Below are 17,978 nucleotides of genomic sequence, written 5' to 3'. Positions count from 1 at the left end.
CAGCTGTTTGAACGGTCTTAGGACTGCATGGATCCACTGAGGAAACTCGGCTAGTTATTTCCTCAGCGTAAACATACCCTTACGGTGCATTCACACCACGTTTTTGCAATACAGTTCCCATATCAGGTTTTTGATGAGAAACTGATTCCTCAAAACCGGACTAAACTGTATCAAAACGTGTGTACAAATTTTAACCCGTATACTGTTAAAAACCGTATACGGTTTTAAAAAATGATGTCTGGTTGAATCCGCTTTTAAAGAAAAAAACGTATACGTTTTTAACTTTTCATTCCATTATGAATAAAATTTCACTTGTTTGATTGAAATTCCAAGAAGAAAAAACTGTGCAAAACTGCATACGGTTTTCAATACGGTTCTCACATAGAAAACGTATACGGGAACTGTATTGCAAAAACGTGGTGTGAATGCAGCCTAACACGAATGTAGTCCAGATGGTGTAAATCTGGGCGGCTCAGTGTCAATATTGCTAAACACTCCTTAATGTGTCAGCTGTATATAAGTATTATTCGTGTACTAGGAGACAGAAACTGTTTGTAACACTAGGATGTAAACTTTGTAAAGTTCGCATGAGGCGGCGACATAACGTAGACTAGGAAGCGTTACGTGCAGGGCGTCTGCAGGGGGCACTGGGCGCCGTGTACCTAGCAGAGAGGCGCAGTCTGCCCAGGTTCCCGTACCCTCCCTTGTGCCGTCATCCCTGGGAGGGGCAAGTGGACAGTCCCGTGTGAGGTAGAGAGAGGAAGAGAACACCCAGGAGAGCCCCGGAGATATAAGACACAGGCGGAAGTTCTGGGCAGGAGATATCGTCGGTCCCGGTCAGTGCTGCCCGCCCCTGGCACTGCGCTCCTCTCACAGGTGGGTGCTGTATGGATGCCCGCCGTACAGGCTTCTGTCACGGGGGCTGTTGTTTAGCTCTGGGGTTCCCGGGGGTGGTTTCTATTGGTGGCATCTGTACCTGGGGATGTGCAGCTGCGGAGGATTGTGGGTACAGCGCAGAGGTCTGCACCCCGCCTGCCCGGACAGGACCTGTACAATACACCGAAACCTCCTCCTCCTCCTCCCTGTGGGAGCATTGGGTGAGACTGACCCAGCTCCTGTGGGTGGTTATGGGGCAGAGCCGCCTGCTTCCTCCACCATAAACCATAGACAGGACTAGAATACTGCAGTGTCCCCTGCTTGTGGCTCTCCTGCAAAACTTTAGCTCAGGGGATGATGGGAGTTGTAGTTTTGCTACAGCAGGATGTCCACAATGTTATAGAACACACATGCATGTGTGTGTATATATATATATATATATATATATATATATATATATATATATATATATATATATATATATAATATAGAAGAACAAGTGGCAGCAGTGATTTGAGGTGTATGTGCTGGAGATTTATTACCCTCATAAGGTGGTGTGGGACTGTAACAACTTAACCTACAGCACTGAATGCTATAAAAGGAGTCCCCGCTGCTCCAGATGTTGCGGCTTGACTATAACAGAGTATGTACTCCTTAGACCCCTACACATATGAATGGAGGGGTCCCCCCTACTGATCAGACACTTGTCACCTATCCTGTAGGTCAGTGTTTCCCATCCAGGGTGCCCCCAGCTGTTGCCCATTGTGAATAGTGCTCCATATAGATTAACCCTAACCCTGTCTAGGGGTATTTAGTTTGTTCAGCTGTTGCAAAACTACAACTTCCAGCATGCCCAGACAGCCGAAGGCTGTCTGGGCATGCTGGAAGTTGTAGTTTTGCAACAGCTGGAGGCACGCAGCATGGGAAACACTGCTTTGGATGAAAGTCATAGCTTCTGAGTATGAGACAGCCCCTTTAATTTTCAGAAACAGGAAAAATGGGCAAATGTAACGCAGCATTCACACAATTTTTGGCGTGTCTTGCATATGTAGTAAAACAATACAATGCGCATCCCGCTGTTTTCAAGGGGAACACATGTCGCAGTTTATACTGGATTGCGGCACATTTTGTTCCCATTTAAATACACTGGAATAAGTGACACGTATGGTGTGTGTTGCTTGGGAACATAGGGGGAGAGTTATCAAAACCTGTCCAGAGGAAAAGTTGCCCATATCAACCAATCAGATGGCTTCTTTCATTTTTTTTAAAAGGCATCTGCATTCACACTATAAAAATACCTCCGTTATAAAAACCCTGGAAATCGGCCGTTAGAAAATCCCGTTATAGTCTATGGGATTTTTCTAATAGCTGTTTTAACCCGTTATCGCCCATTATTTTGTGACGGGGCGAATAAACGGAAGAAATAGTGCATGCACTATTTCTCCCGTTACTATCGCCCGTCACAAAATAACGGCCGTTAATAATAACGGGTTAAAACGGCTATTAGTAAAATCCCATAGACTATAATAGGATTTTCTAACGGCCGTTAGGGATTTTCTAACGGCTGATTTTAAAGATTTTTATGACGGACGTTCATTACGGATTAATTTTTATAGTGTGAAAGGGGCCTTTAATGAAAGAAGTGATCTGATTGGTTGCTATGGGAACCCATCTTTTTCTCTGGACAGGTTTTGATAAATCTCCCCCTATGTAATGTCAGACTATTATTTTTATTAAACTCTAAGCACCTTTAGATTGACTGCCAAATATCGGGGAAAGAAAGCATGATCCATTAGGCCAGGCCACCTTCTTCCATTGCACCATGATCCAGTTCTGATGCTCACATGCACATTGTAGTCCCTTTTAGGGTGCGTTCACACGCTAGTAACTAGCAACGGGTTTCCCGCTGTGGGAAACCCTCTGTGAGTTACGCTACCATTCATTCAAATGGGTCCGCGGACAGTCCGCAAATCTGACACTATTGCGCACTGTCTGTGGACCCATTTAAATCAATGGTTGCGTAACTCGCAGCGGGATTCCCACAGCGGGCAACCCGCTGCTAGTAATAGTGTGAACGCACCCTTAGTGGTAGACAGGGGTCAGCATGGGCAGTCTCTCCAGTCTGTGGCTACACAGCAGCTGTTCTTTGTATTCTGACCCTTTTTATTATATTTTTCACTAAGTTGTGTTACAGTAACTCTTCTACAGGATCGGACCAGAGGAAGCAACCTTTGCTCCCCATCAAGGAACTTGGGCACCCATGATCCTGTTGCCAGTTTACAGGTCATCCTTCCTTAGATAATTTTTGGTAGGCACTGCATACTGGGAACACCCCATAAGATCTGCTGGTTTGGAGATGCTCCGATCCAGTTGTCTGGTCGCTTAGATCCTCCCAACACGTCATATTGCTTGATATATCCCATTTATTTATACAGACGCCATTGTTACAAAATAATCCTTGTTATTCACTTCACCTGTCAGTGGTTTTAAAGGAGTAGTCCAATCTGTAAAAAAACATATCCCCTACCAGCAAGATCAGGGATAAGTGTTAACGGTTGGACCCCTCTGGATCACCTGCCCGGCTCTCCGCTTGAATAAAGTGTGTCGATCACGGCACAGAACGCTGGCCAACACGCCCCCTCCATGCATCTCTATGGGAGAACCCGGAGACACCAGGACGCTGGATGTCCAGAACTCCCATAGAGATGCATGGAGGGGGCGTGTTGGTCAGCGTTCCGTGCCGTGGTCGACACACTTTATACTGAGAGTCGGGGTGCTGGGCAGGAGATCCTGACGATATATCACATATATATATATATACACACACAAACATACATCTGCTGCTAAAGATATGTAATGTTTTTCAGCTAGTGACAGGCAGTCTGGTATTCATTCAATGGCTTCCTGTCAGGCTAGCCTCATTATTTGTAAGTAATTGTGCTGATCTGGGGCTTAGACTGGAGGAGAGGAAGTTGCATACAGACGGCTTCAGCATGCGATATCTGGCAGAAGGGAAATGCTTTCGAATTGTCAGTGGGCGAGGGAAGGGAGTCAGAAGGGCAGCAGACATGACATAGGAAGTCTTCTTCCCTTATGCCTCTGAAAACGTGAAGGAGCTGGAATATCGGAACGTACTGCTTACAGATCACTCGGAGCATGTGTGCGCTTCAGACCGAGACAGAACATTAAGTTGTTACCATTCGCTGACCACTTCAATGAGGTTAGCAAAGTAAATCTGGCATTTCACTGCATTGACGAATATGAAGATCCCTTTAAAACTACTTCTAACACTGAAATTTGGTTTATCATTGTTGTCTTTGGACATGTTTGGAATATCATACACCAATTGTATAAGAATTGTTTCCTATCACAAGGCACTTTTCTTCCCAAATGATATGCCCTGCTCTACTGCATGCACTGGCTTCTGAAGTATATACACATTCACATATTCATTAGGTTTAGTAGATAATACATGCTGACTGTAGACGTGACGGGCAGATGTTGGGTGTGTTAGGCTTTCATAATCGCAAGGCATGAAATGGCTAGGGATGAATTAGTGAGTAATACTATTAACTCTGTACGCACTAGTGTAGGTACATGCTATCTATACAAGTCTTATAGATAATCTAGAACATTGGGGTTAGCTCATGTAGATCAACCAACACATTCTACATAACATAAATAACAAGAAAACCACATTGGACATGATCACCCTAAAACCACAAACTATATTATATAAGGTGTATGCAGGCCTAAATTAAAGTCAATTTCAGCAAGTTTATATAGTAAATTATAATGAATTTCTGCAATTCTACTTGTCTCTTGGATTGTTAGAGAATTACAAAACAACAAACACCGACAAATTGCAGGCAAATTAAGCAAAGGTTTCATCTGTTTAATTCTTATGCCCCTACTTCTGGTGTCTGCACCTCATAGAGAGATGACAGATGCACTTTCAGACCAGCTTATGGATATACTAGTCTTGGTAAATTCCCCCCCAGAGTTCTATTATGAAGGTATGGGCAATGGACCTGCATTCTGATACATTGCAAAAACATTAGACCCTGTACAAGACTTGCCTTCTCTCCTCCACGTCTATATTTAACCACCCCTTGCTTCCCAGATATCTAGTCTTAATTTAGGTGTTCACTTAACATTTGTATTAATGGCACTTGAGATTATTTTTGAGTACCTTCATTCTGTTGGCAGCACATCTTCTGGTCTTGGGCCAGTACCCTGTGCAGTACATATATCTTTTTCCATTGGTTGGCCTCGAGCATAATACATTCAGTCCAACTTATACTCATAGCTATGGGGATGATGTATTATGACAAGAATTCTACAGCTTGGATTGCACCCCAAATAATTGGATAATCATTGCCTTTAGAAGTAAAAAAAAATAAAAATGTGAGAAAATATTGTAATTCATTGTCTTGTAAAGCCAGTGTTAGAACAGAATCTTCCAGCTACTGTTGTGTACTGAAATGTTAATGTGTGGAACATAAGCTGTCAATAAGAAACTGTTGGCCAAACGCTCATTTGGCTAACAGCTACCTCCCCCCAATTGCCCCATACACATGCACTTATCTGATGTATATGACCAGCCATACATGGGCTTGGCAGCATATATATATATATATATATATTATACACACACACACACAAAGTTATCTTTAAACTTTTCAAGTAGTGTGGGGCAAGAGTTGTGAGATACCATGTTGACGGAAAATACAATTAAAATGGTCCATTTACACAATATAGGCCAGTGGGCAGCCATTTGGTGAAGGGAGAGGGTCCTCATGAGGTCTTCTGAGTTCCCACATAATCGAGAGAACTAGTGCACCACACTCAATGACCTCCCTATTGGTGAGAACAACAGAAATATGGCTGGACAGAATGATGTAAGCCGTACATTGCTCTGTTCAGCGTCTCTGGCACCAGGTTATGCTGTCCTCAGATGCATAAAACTAGTGACTAGTTTATTTTTATTTCTATTTTTTAAGCCGATCCGACCCTGAAACGGGTCAAATGCAAACTGCTACTGCCGGGTCCTGACTGACTCCATTCACTTGAATGGGGCCCCATGGTGATCTGGTAATTTTACTGGAATTTAGTGGAGAAAACTATTTTCACAAATTATTATTTTTTTTCTCCGCTAAACTTGGCGGAACTGCCGACGAAGCTTCACCTAATGGAGCCCGACAACCTTTCAGTGAGCCCATGCTCTCCTTCTCTTAGTTGATTCCTGTGGATACATTTTGGCATTTATCATAATGATGAACAGAGGGGTGTGGCTTTGTGCAGAGCTTTCAGGGAGAGGGCACAGCCCTTATGTGCAGAGATTTATGTAGAGGTACACGCCTCTCACGCTTCTACATAAATCATGCAAGCCTGTACACTTGTGGGGCATTCATTAAGACTTGCCCCCCTCCCCAAAATTTGAGTATTTGCAACAATTTGCCACAAAACACAGTGAAACCAATGAAGAATTTCCTCCATGGTGGTTGTTTTACTTCACTTTTTCCGATAGTCTTCTTACTAGGACTTGTAAAAGGCCAAAATAAAATGCATGTTAGAAATGTTATGAATAGTATAAAACATACTTGTTTAAAACCTTTTTTAGTGAAGCTCAGTTGTGTGGGAAGTAATCTTAACTGCTTTAGGCTAGGATTACATATGTCCGGTGTTTGGAATACATGATCTCAGCCTAAATCTTGACGCAACTGATGCCACAACTAATGACAACATTCATCAGTTGTTGTAAGTTGTGTAGCATTCTGTGTCCATTGTTTCTGAACGCCAGAAAGTAAAATGCTGCAAGATCCACTCTCCTGTCCGGTGCTGGTCCGGCATGTCCAACCATCCGGTGTCCAAACTGAGAGGTGAAATGAATGGGATCAGTTCTAACATCAGTTTCCCTTTTGCTCGTTTTCTACAGAGCTGGATGGAAAAGGTGCCAGACATATGTAAAGGAGGTCTTATAAGGCCTAGAGAGACCTTTCAGAAGGAAACAAAGCATACCTTAGAAAGTAAGTTTAAAGGGGTTCTCCGGTGCTTAGACATCTTCTCCCCTATCTAAAGGATAGGGGATAAGATGCCTGATCGCGGGAGTCCTGCCGATGGGGACCCCCTGGGATCTTGCACGCGGCACCCCTTTTGTAATCAGTCCCCGGATGCGTGTTCGCTCCGGGTCTGATTACCGGCGACCACAGCGCCGACGGCGGTGACGTCACACGCCGTCGGCCCTGTGGTCGCCGCAATCAGACCCAGAGCGAACACGCCCCGGGGACTGATTACAAACGGGCTGCCGCTTGCAAGATCCCGGGGGTCCCCATCGGCAGGACTCCCGCGATCAGGCATCTTATCCCCTATCCTTTGGATAGGGGAGAAGATGTCTAAGCACCGGAGAACCCCTTTAAACTACTACTATGGCATATGCATGTTGCTCTGCAAGTGTCTGCTGGGTGCTTCTTCAGCAGATAAGTATTCTGCAATTTCAGTAGCAACCCCTTCCATCTAGGCTTTCAGAGAACAATCAGATGTAAATCCAGCCTAGATGAGAGGACTTCAAGCAAGAAGCTCCTAGTGGTGTTATTTAATCTTCTTTTTCAAAGGTATTTTTTACCCTTGTTATGGTATGACCTGTCTCTCTAGCCCCTATATGGTCGTTTACGGTCAACAGAACTGTTGACAGCTTCACTTTAGACCATCCTTATTCAGGCTGCAAAGTCTCCAAAAGTCTGTGGGCTTGTGATGTAATTTGCCTCCAATTTTGCACACACCAGCATTGTGAGATTTTTTTTTTTTCTGGGAATTTTCTAGAATGGACACCCTTTTGGCATATATATACACAATTGAAACCTGGGCGCTCTATGTATATTGCACATTTTATGTGTATATAGTAATGTATGTCTTCTGGTGACAGTTTGTTACCTTTTTTATATGACTGAATCACTTAAAGCATTACTGCCATAAAATAAATAAATAATTGACATGTCTGCCAGACATGTTAAAAGTTGAGATCACACTGGGTCCCAGTCCTGAGAGCCGCTGCAATCTTGAGTAATAGCTGGGTGAAGGGAGTGACAGCATGTGCCTTACTCCCCTGCTGTCAATCAAATCCAACTCTGTTGTGCCATTAGGCTATGCAGCGAAAGAATCAGAAGAGCTGGCCGGGGAGTAAAGAGCACTGCAGCGCACTTCACTGGCTTATTATTCACAATCGCAGCAGGTCTCAGGACCTAGACCCAGTGCAATCCTTTTGACATGTCTGGATGATATGCCAAGATTTTTTTTAAATGACAGTAGTGCTTTTAACTTGTATAAGGAATATATTCCTTATGTGATCTTCCTTATCCACTTGGACTTGCTGCAGCTTGTAAAATTTTTATTTTTTACAATCTATAGTGGTCTCCAACCTGTGGACCTCCAGATGTTGCAAAACTACAACTCCCAGCATGCCCGGACAACCAACAGCTGTCAGGGCATGCTGGGAGTTGTAGTTTTGCAACATCTGGAGGTCCGCAGATTGAAGACCACTGATCTAAAGCCAGTTATGTTTGTTGGTGTGAACCCAGTATATATGATGTAATAGTTGGCGATGAATATTTCTTTTGGGTGTACTAATCTGCCAGACTTATAAAATGAAAATAAAGTAACATACTGCATGGTTCTGTTCCCTGCACCTGCTGTTCTAATGCTCTCTGCCGGATCCTATAGCTTGCTTCTACTGGGAACCACATCTGCCGCACTCTGGTCACTGGCCAGCTAGACATCCATGCTGAACTCACCAATATGCTGTTTCTGGAACTCCTGAGGGGTCTCGCTGCTACAGGAACAAGAATTGCACATTATTGCTACACTCTGCTGTATGTACTGTACTTCAGGTGTCTTGTCCATACAGCTCCACAGCATTACATGGTAGCTAGGGTGTAACTCTGTTTAAAAGAGGATAAACTCTCTTTCCAACTTTGAAGCAGGCTTTGATGTACTAAAAAATAGAGCCAAACCCAAATTCATAATGTACAGTATTAATCCTTTCACTGCCAAATTCTTTACGCATATATATTTTTAAGGTCCACTGAGTATACTCTGCTTAACATTTTATTTATTTATTTATTTTTTTTTTTTTAAAGTTTCATTTAAGCTTTTTAAACTTCAAAGTGGAACTAGTTTAAAAAAAAAAAAAAAAAAAGCCATTCTTTCATATGCTCACAGCAGAAATCCCAATTCAGGCGTCTGCAGAAACATTGAATCTGTTTCTGTAGATTCCACTCAGAACTCAGTCTATGGAGACGGAGCATTTCAGACAGGTCCTAGTGCCGCCAGTTCTAGTAAATGTGCGGCTTATCTGCCTGTGTTTTCCAGCAAACATTCCACACATTTTGGGCTGTATGAACACGGCCTAACACTCTGTTTGTTTGAGCCTTCCATTACATACATTTGGAGGATCTTTTGACACATCCAATGGAAGACTCAGACACATGCCACAGTCGAGGCCTCCAGTAAAAAAAAAATGTTTTATTTTTAATGCTGGATACTTTTGCTTTGAAATGTACATTTGTCCATGCTTCTTTGCAAATTTATACAGAAATCTATCACTACAAGGCTGGAATTCCATTTGGTTCTTTTTGGAAAAAAACACCAAGAAAAATGCTAATTCGGCCACATAACGTTTTTTCGTCCAAAAAAGCGTTGCGGCCAGATGTTAGCTGTAAATCAATGAAAAAAAGCAAAATTCTTTTTCCACATTGCGTTTTTCAGTTTGGCGTTTTTTTTTTATAAAACCTTTTGCCATTTTTTTCAATCTTTTTTAGCTCCTTGGCGGTTTTGCAAAATCGCAGCATGTTGAGCCCATGGGAGTAAAAAAAGGCCAAGCAAAATGCCCTGTGGGTTTTAACTGCCATTTTTGCAGGCGGTTTTTATTCTTTTTTTGGACTTTAGCGAACCAAAAAAGGGATGGAGATGCCTTTTTTATTTTTATTTGTACCCTACGAAATTTTATTTAAAGAAAAAAAATATATATATATATATAATAAAAAAGACAGTAGTGATGGGGGGGGGAAAAAATTGTATTTCTTTTTTTATGACGAAATTTTAAACAGGGATCAATTTATGTGGGCGGCAGGAAACTAAAAGTTTGTCCGACAATAATAAAAATGTAGTGTGTGTGTGTGTGTGTGTGTGTGTGTGTGTGTGTGTTTTTCACTTTTTTTATTCTTTATTTTAAATTTTTTTTTTTTTTTTTTTTTTTTTTTTTTTTAGGTAGTACTACTACTCCCAGCATGGAACACACTGTTCCATGATGGGAGTAGTACCTGTACTAATTGACAGATCGCCCCGGGTCTATTGCGATCCTTCTGTATAATTTATAGATATGGCCGGCTGCTCTTCTATGGTCTCCTGCAATGCCGTATATATACACCTATTCATTTTTCCCGCAGAGAGCTGTGATTGGTCCAGCCAATCGCAACTCTCTGTGGGAAATATGAATTTGTGTATATATACATCAGTGGGGACCATAGAAGAGCGGCCGGCCACATCTATACGTTATACAGGAGGATCACAGCGATTGTCAGGAGTGATACCTGCTGTGATCTTTCCTTAACTGCAGGTACTACTGCTCCCAACATGGAGCACACTCTGCTCCATGCTGGGAGCTGTAGTACCTGCATTAATAGACAGATCGCAACAGGTGTCAAAAGTTACTCGCTGCGATCTTCTATTAATGCAAAATAGAATATTATATTTATATTATATGCCAACATATAATGTTAAAGGGGTTATCCAGGAAACGTGTCTCAGGAACCGCCCAGTTTAGAAGCAAATCCCCATAGCAAACCTCTTCTAAACTGGGCGTTTCCCGAGACACGTGTCATCAGAGAGCACTTAGACAGAAAATAACAACCTTCACTTCAGAAGCTCATAAGTACTGAAAGGATTAAGATTTTTTTAATAGAAGTAATTTACAAATCTGTTTAACTTTCTGGAGCCAGTTGATATATAAAAAAAAGTTTTTTCCTGGATAACCCCTTTAATGATCCCATGCGGTAAACAACATTAACGTAAAAAAAAAAAATTCCAAAGTCCAAAATTGCAGATTATTGGTCACATCCCGAAAACATCACAAATGGTGACCAAAAAGTTACATATATGTAAAGTAATGCTGTTCTACAGATGTGTTTTTTTTTTTTTTCAATGCACCTTTTGGAATAGACTTTTTCCAAAACTCAACACTGAATTGTGCCAAAATATGCACAAAATATACACAACAAAATCAGTTTAGACATCCTCCCCCCCCCCATAGATGTCTTGTATGTAAACCAGCAGTGTTGTTTATATAACTGCAGTTCCTGAGATATGTTCTAGGGGATCTGATCAAAGCAGGAAACCTACAAGTAGAAGGCTTGGGATCCCAATTGTTGAACGCTAGTATTACTCTTTTATTATTAAATTCTAATCATAACTTTTTGTCTATTTTGCAGTTGACTGTTTTGGACATTGGCATCTTCCATTTTCAACTTCAAACAATATGAGCAACTACATTGCATCACTGGTTGGCCCAGCTCCATGGGGATTCAGGCTTCAAGGTGGTAAAGACTTTAACATGCCGCTGACCATCTCCAGGGTAAGCATATTTGATTGATATGTGTGTTTGGATGCTATATGCATCAGTCATAACTAGACATAGTGTTAAAGGGGTACTCTGGTGGGAAACTTATTATTTTCTTTTTTAAGTTTTCCACCAGAGTACCCCTTTTAACTCTTTCGCATACTGATTTAAATCTGCAGGTGCAAGAAGATTTCTAAGTCAGGGACATAGACATTGTGAGATATTTATTGTGTTTGTTCATTTTAACACATCTAATGCTAGCGTTCTTTTTAGTAAGGAACAGTGTGTGTGTGTGTGTGTGATGTCAATCTTTAAAAAATTACCCCCTACATGTATTTATTAAGAAGAATAGGTATGGAAGAAAAAAAAACCTCTCTCATGCGCTGCAAATCCAGACTTAAAGTAGTAGTTCTAATATGTTTAAAGTGGATTTATTGAATAAACAACTGATTACGCGTTTTGGGGTATGACCCCTTTAACAGGAGCAAATGCAGCCTGCTATATATACACAATGTATAAAGACATAAGCAGGAGCAATGTACAAAAGGGCATGGGTTACAGGAACACACATAAAAAAATCGTATGTACAAGGGATATCCTGATACTGGTATCTGAACCGATACTGGACATTAGCACGAGTATTAATGTGCAAGTAGAAGGATACCTAGGAAATAATGATCATAATATAATACATTATAACTTGTTCTTCAATAAGGGAATCTCACGAGGGGCCACAAAAACAATGAACTTTAGGAAGGCAAAGTTTGACCAACTCAGAGAAGCCCTTAAAGGAGTACTCCGGTGCACACTTTTTTCATGTTATCCCGTCCGGGCTGCAAAATAAAAGAAAACTCACTTTATCTTACCTGCCAACGAGCCCCCGGAGCTCCGGTACAGGTGTTCGGTCCCCGGGCTGTATTCTTCTTACTTCCGGTTAGCCCGTCACATCACACGGAGCTTCAGCCTATCACCAGCCGAGGCGGGACATTGCTGCGGCCAGTGATAGGCTGAAGCTCCGTGTGATGTGACGGGCTAACCGGAAGTAAGAAGAATACAGCCCGGGGACCGAACACCTGTACCGGAGCTCCGGGGGCTCGTTGGCAGGTAAGAGAAAGTGTGTTTTCTTTTATTTTGCAGCCCGGACGGGATAACATGAAAAAAGTGTGCACCGGAGTACTCCTTTAACAATATAAAATGGGATAATGTCCTCAAAAACAAGAATACTGACACTAAATGGGAGACTTTTAAAAATATCTTAAATTCTCACAGTAAGATGTGTATATACCTTTTTATGGGAATAAAAGGGTCAGAAAACCAATATGGATGAACAAAAATGTTAAGGAGAAAATAAATGACAAAAAAAAAATAAAGCATTTAACCCCTTAAGGACTGGGCGTTTTTTCGGTTTTTGCTCTTTCGTTTTTTCCTCCTTAACTTAAAAAAATCATAACTCTTAAAATTTTGCACCTAAAAATCTGTATTATGGCTTATTTTTTGCGCCACTAATTCTACTTTGTAATGATATCAGTCATTTTACCCAAAAATCTACGGCGAAACGGGGAAAACAAATCATTGTGCGACAAAATTGAAAAAATACAGCCATTTTGTAACTTTTGGGGGCTTCCTTTTCTACATGGTATATTTTTCGGTAAAAATTACACCGTAGGTCCATATGGTTAAAATGATACCCTACTTGTATAGGTTTGATTTTGTATTACTTCAGAAAAAATCTAGAGATGAGCGAACTTACAGTAAATTCAATTCGGCAGACTGTATCCACCTTTTCCAGCCCACTGGAGCACCTGAAAGCTGAACTAATTTATGCAGGATAAGTCATCAACTGCCGAGCTGAGAAGTTCGTGATGAATCAAATTTACTGTAGGTTCGCTCATCTCTTAAAAAAAAAAAAAAAAAAAAAAAATCATAACTACCTGCAGGAAAATGTATACGTTTAAAATTGTCATCTTCTGACCCCTATAACTTTTATTTTTCCGTGTTCAGGGCGCTATGAGGGTTAATTTTTTGTTCCGTGATCTGAAGTTTTTGTCGGTACCATTTTTGCATTGATCTGACTTTTTGATTGCTTTCTATCAATCTTTTCATGATATAAAGTGACCAAAAATACGCTATTTTGGACTTTGGAATTTTTTTGCGCGTACGCCATTGAACGTGCGGTTTAATTAGCAGTATATATTTTTTTAATTCAGACATTTCCGCACACGGCAATACCACATATGTTTATTTTTGTTTTTATTTGAACTTGGAAATGCTGGGTGATTCAAACTTTTTTATTAGGGGAAGGGATCATTCAAAGGGTTAATGATTTTTTGACACTTTTCTTTTGCAATATTATAACATTGCATTTACTGATCTTTAACTGTGTTCAATGCATCTCCATAGGGATGCATAGATCAGGGTTTTCGGCGATTGATTGCTCAAGCCGGGATCTCAGGCTTGAAGCATTCAATTGGCGATCGGACTGCAGGAAGGAAGATAAGAGACCTTCCTCCTGTAGTACAGCTGTTCGGGATGCCGCGATTTCACCGCGGCGATCCCGAACAGCTCCCTGAGCTAGCCGGGCAGTTTTACTTTCACTTTTAGCCGCGTGGCTCAGCTTTGAGCGTGTGGCTAAAGGGTTAATAGCGCGCGGCACCGCGATTAGTGCCGCGCGCTATTAGAGGCGGGCCCCGGCTTCACTATGACGCCGGGCCCGCCGTGATATGATGTGGGGTCACCGTGGGACCCCGCGTTATATCGCGGGACCAAGGACGTACTCATACGTCCTTGGTCCTTAAGGGGTTAAACTACTAAAACATGACGGCAGTGAAGAAGCATTAAAAAGCTATAGAGAAAAATGTAAAATATGAAAATATGTGTAAAAAATAAAAAAAATAAAAAAAATAAAAAAAAAATAAAAAAAAATTATAAAAATCGCACAAATAGAGACAGAAAGACTCATTGCCAAAGAGAGTAAAACCAACTCCAAAATGTTTTTAACTATATAAAAAGCAAAAAAGATCAAAATTGAAAGTGTGGGCCCTTTAAAAAAATGATGAGGAAGAAATTATAAACGGGGATCAGGAAAAAGCTAATATATCAAACAAATTCTTCTCCACTGTATTCACCGAGTAAAATGAAATGCCAGGTGAAATATAGCGAGATAAGGTAAACTCCGCAGTACAGGTCACCTGTCTAACCCAGGAAGAAGTACAGTGCCGCCTACAAAAAATCTAAATAGACAAATCACCACGTCCAGATGGCATTCACCCCCGTGTTCTAAAGGAATTAAGTAATGTAATAGACAGACCCCTATTTTTAATATTCAGGGACTCTATAGTAACAGGGACTGTTCCTCAGGACTGGTGCATGGCAAATGTGGTACCAATATTAAAAAGGGATCAAAAGGTGACCCCGTGAGTTATAGACCTGTTAGTTTAACTTCCGTTGTATGTAAATTGAGGGTTTTCTATGGGATGCAATTCTGGAGTATCTTGATAAAAATAAATGTATGACCCCATGTCAGCATGGCTTTATGAGGGTTCGGTCCTGTCAAAATAACCTGATCAGCTTTTATGAGGAGGTGAGCTCCAGACTGGACAATTGCTGGATGTCATATATCTGGATTTTTCCAAAGCATTTGATACGGTGCCACATAAAAGGTTTGTGCATAAAATGAGAAGGATGAGGCTGGGGGAGAATGTGGGTAAGTAACTGGCTCAGTGATAGGAAACAGGTTAGGAAATAGGTTATTAATGGTACTTTTTCTGATTGGAGGACTGTTACTAGTGGGGTACCACAGGGGTCGGTCTTGGGTCCGGTTCTATTTAAAATATATATAAAAAAAATATATATATATTTAATTTTAAAACTACCTTGTAGAAGGGTTGAATAGTAAAGTAGCAATCTTTGCAGATGATACTAAACTCTGTAAAGCGGTAAACACTATAGAGGACAGTGCACTGTTACAAATGGATCTGAATAGGTTGGAGGTTTGGGCCAGGAAGTGGCAGATGAGGTTCAACACTGAAAAATGTAAGGTAATGCACATGGGGAAGAAAAATCCAAGCTGGGATTATGTATTAAATGGGAGCACACTTGGGACTACTGAAATTGAAAAGGATTTTGGAGTCTTAGTTAATAGTAAATTTAGCTCTAGTGACCAGTGTCGGGCAGCTGCTGCCAAGGCAAATAAAATCATGGGGTGCATCAATAGGGGCATAGATGCCCATGACAAGGAATTAATTCTACTGCTGTACAAATCACTAGTCAGACCACACATGGAATACTGTGTACAGTACTGGGCACCAGTGTACAAGAAAGAAATAGTGGTGCTGGAGAGGGATAAAAGACGGGCAACCAGAGTAATACGGGGAATGGGTGGACTACAGTACCCAGAAAGATTATCAGAATTGGGGTTATTTAGTTTAGAAAAAGAAGGCTTAGGGGAGACCTAATAACTATGTAAAAATATATCAGGGGGCAGTATAGAGATCTCTCCCATGATCTATTTATACCCAGGACTGTGTATATATAACAAGGGGGCATCCTCTACGTTTAGAGGAAAGAAGGTTTCTACACCAGCACAGACGGGGGTTCTTTACTGTAAAAGCAGTGATGATGGAGAATTCTCTGCCTGAGGAGGTGGTCATGATGAACTCTGTAGAAGAGTTCGAAAGTGGACTGGATGCATTTTTGGAGAATAACATCGCTGGTTATGGATACTAGATTTATAGGGACAGAAGGTTGATCCAGGGATTTAGTCTGACTGCCATATTTGGAGTCGGGAAGGAGTTTTTACCTCTAGTATGAGGGTTTTTTGCCTTCCTCTGGATCAACTCAGTAGGGACTCATTAGGGTTATAGGTTGAACTTGATGGACTCTCGTCTTTTTTGTTTTTTCAACCTTATGAACTATGTTACTATGTACTTGTACTCGTGCAAATGTCCCCAATACCTAATCCGATACCTGCCGGGACTCCCACCGGCAGGTATCACGAAGATGTGGTAAGCCGCCTGCACTCTCCACACGGATCAATTCCCCTGTGCCCACTCCCGAGCTATGCAGTGTACTCAGTAGGGATCGACCGATATCGTTTTTTTAGGGCTGATAATCGGTGGAGGTTAGGGCCAATAACTTATATCTGTATAAGTTATCGGCTATATATCCCCCCGCGACACCGCTGCAGATCATTGATTTAAAGCGGGCGCTTTAAATCAATGAACTGCAGTGGCTTTTGCGGTGCCATAGGCCGCCACCGCTTCTCCCCCACCTGCCTGTCCGGGGGTCCTGAGTCCTATCACCGCCACCGCTCGCCGCACCGCTCTGCGCCCCCTACTGCCCCACTGCATCGCACACCGCACCGCCCCGGCCCCATTGCCTCCCTCATCCCCGGTTTTATAATTACCTGTGCCCGGGGTCCACTCTACATCTGGCTCCGGTGGCGCCCTCCTGAGCTGTCACTGTGCGCACTGACGGTGATGTCACGTCGCGCACGTCATTCGTCATTGCGCACAGCGTAACGTAGGACGCAGCAGGAGCCAGAAGTAGCGTGGGCCCCGGGAACAGGTAATTATAAAACTGGGGATGGGGGAGGCAATGGGTCCCTTAAAGGGGTACTCCGGCGCTTAGACATCTTATCCCCTGTACAAAGGATAGGGGATAAGATGCCTGATCACAGGAGTCCCGCCGCTGGGGACCCCCGAGATCTTGCACACAGCACCCAAGTTAAAATCAGTCCCCGGAGCATGTTCGCTCCGGGTCTGATTACCGGCGACCACAGGGCTGGCGGAGCGTGGCGTCACATGCGGGCAGAGGCGTGACGTCACATGCCGCCGGCCCTGTGGTCGCTGGTAATCAGACCCGGAGCGAACATGCTCCGGGGACTGATTTTAACTGGGGTGCTGCGTGCAAGATCACGGGGGTCCCCAGCGGCGGGACCCCCGCGATCAGGCATCTTATCCCCTATCCTTTTGGATAGGGGATAAGATGTCTAAGCACCAGAGTACCCCTTTAACCTGCTCTGTGCTGTTTGATCGTCTCTTCTTAACTGCATCCAGCCATGGCAGGCTGTAGTAAAGTAGCACTGATAATACTGATCAAAGCTGTGCTATGGCATAGCATTGATCAGTGTATGCAATCGACGTAAATGTGTAATAAATAATAATTATACATGTGAATGAACCCATTCCCTAATAAAAATTGGAATCATCCCCCTTTTAAAAAAAAAAAAAAAAAAAAAAAAAAAAGTTTAACCTCTTAAGGACGTAGGGCGTATGCACACGCCCGTGGGAATTCCGGTCCCTGCCGCTAGCTGGTTGGGGACCGGACCGGGATGACTGCTGATATCTATCAGCAGGCATCCCGTGCATATGCCCAGGGAGGGGTCCTGAGACCGAAGATTTTCGGCGGATCCTGGTCACATCGGTGACCCGGAAAATCAGGGGGATCGGGGGTGTCCAAGACACCCCCGGTCCCCCTGAAGGGATAGGAG

General features: G+C 42.4%; 1 protein-coding gene across 1 annotated transcript in view; it reads left to right on the top strand.

The window, feature by feature from the left end:
- Positions 1 to 618: 618 nt before the first annotated feature.
- The window catches only part of PDLIM5 (PDZ and LIM domain 5), a 194,103-nt gene continuing 176,743 nt past the window's right edge, over positions 619 to 17,978 (top strand). Inside the window, exons 1-2 of the mRNA XM_056567402.1 lie at positions 619 to 876; positions 11,361 to 11,503. Of these exons, the coding sequence (XP_056423377.1) occupies positions 11,408 to 11,503 (96 nt within the window). The 5' untranslated portion in view covers positions 619 to 876; positions 11,361 to 11,407. The remainder of the gene's footprint in view (positions 877 to 11,360; positions 11,504 to 17,978) is intronic.

The sequence above is a fragment of the Hyla sarda genome, chromosome 1 (assembly GCF_029499605.1).
Source record: "Hyla sarda isolate aHylSar1 chromosome 1, aHylSar1.hap1, whole genome shotgun sequence".
Taxonomy (NCBI): domain Eukaryota; kingdom Metazoa; phylum Chordata; class Amphibia; order Anura; family Hylidae; genus Hyla; species Hyla sarda.
The sequence above is the reverse complement of the archived record's forward strand: the minus strand, read 5'-3'. Positions and strand labels throughout refer to the sequence as shown.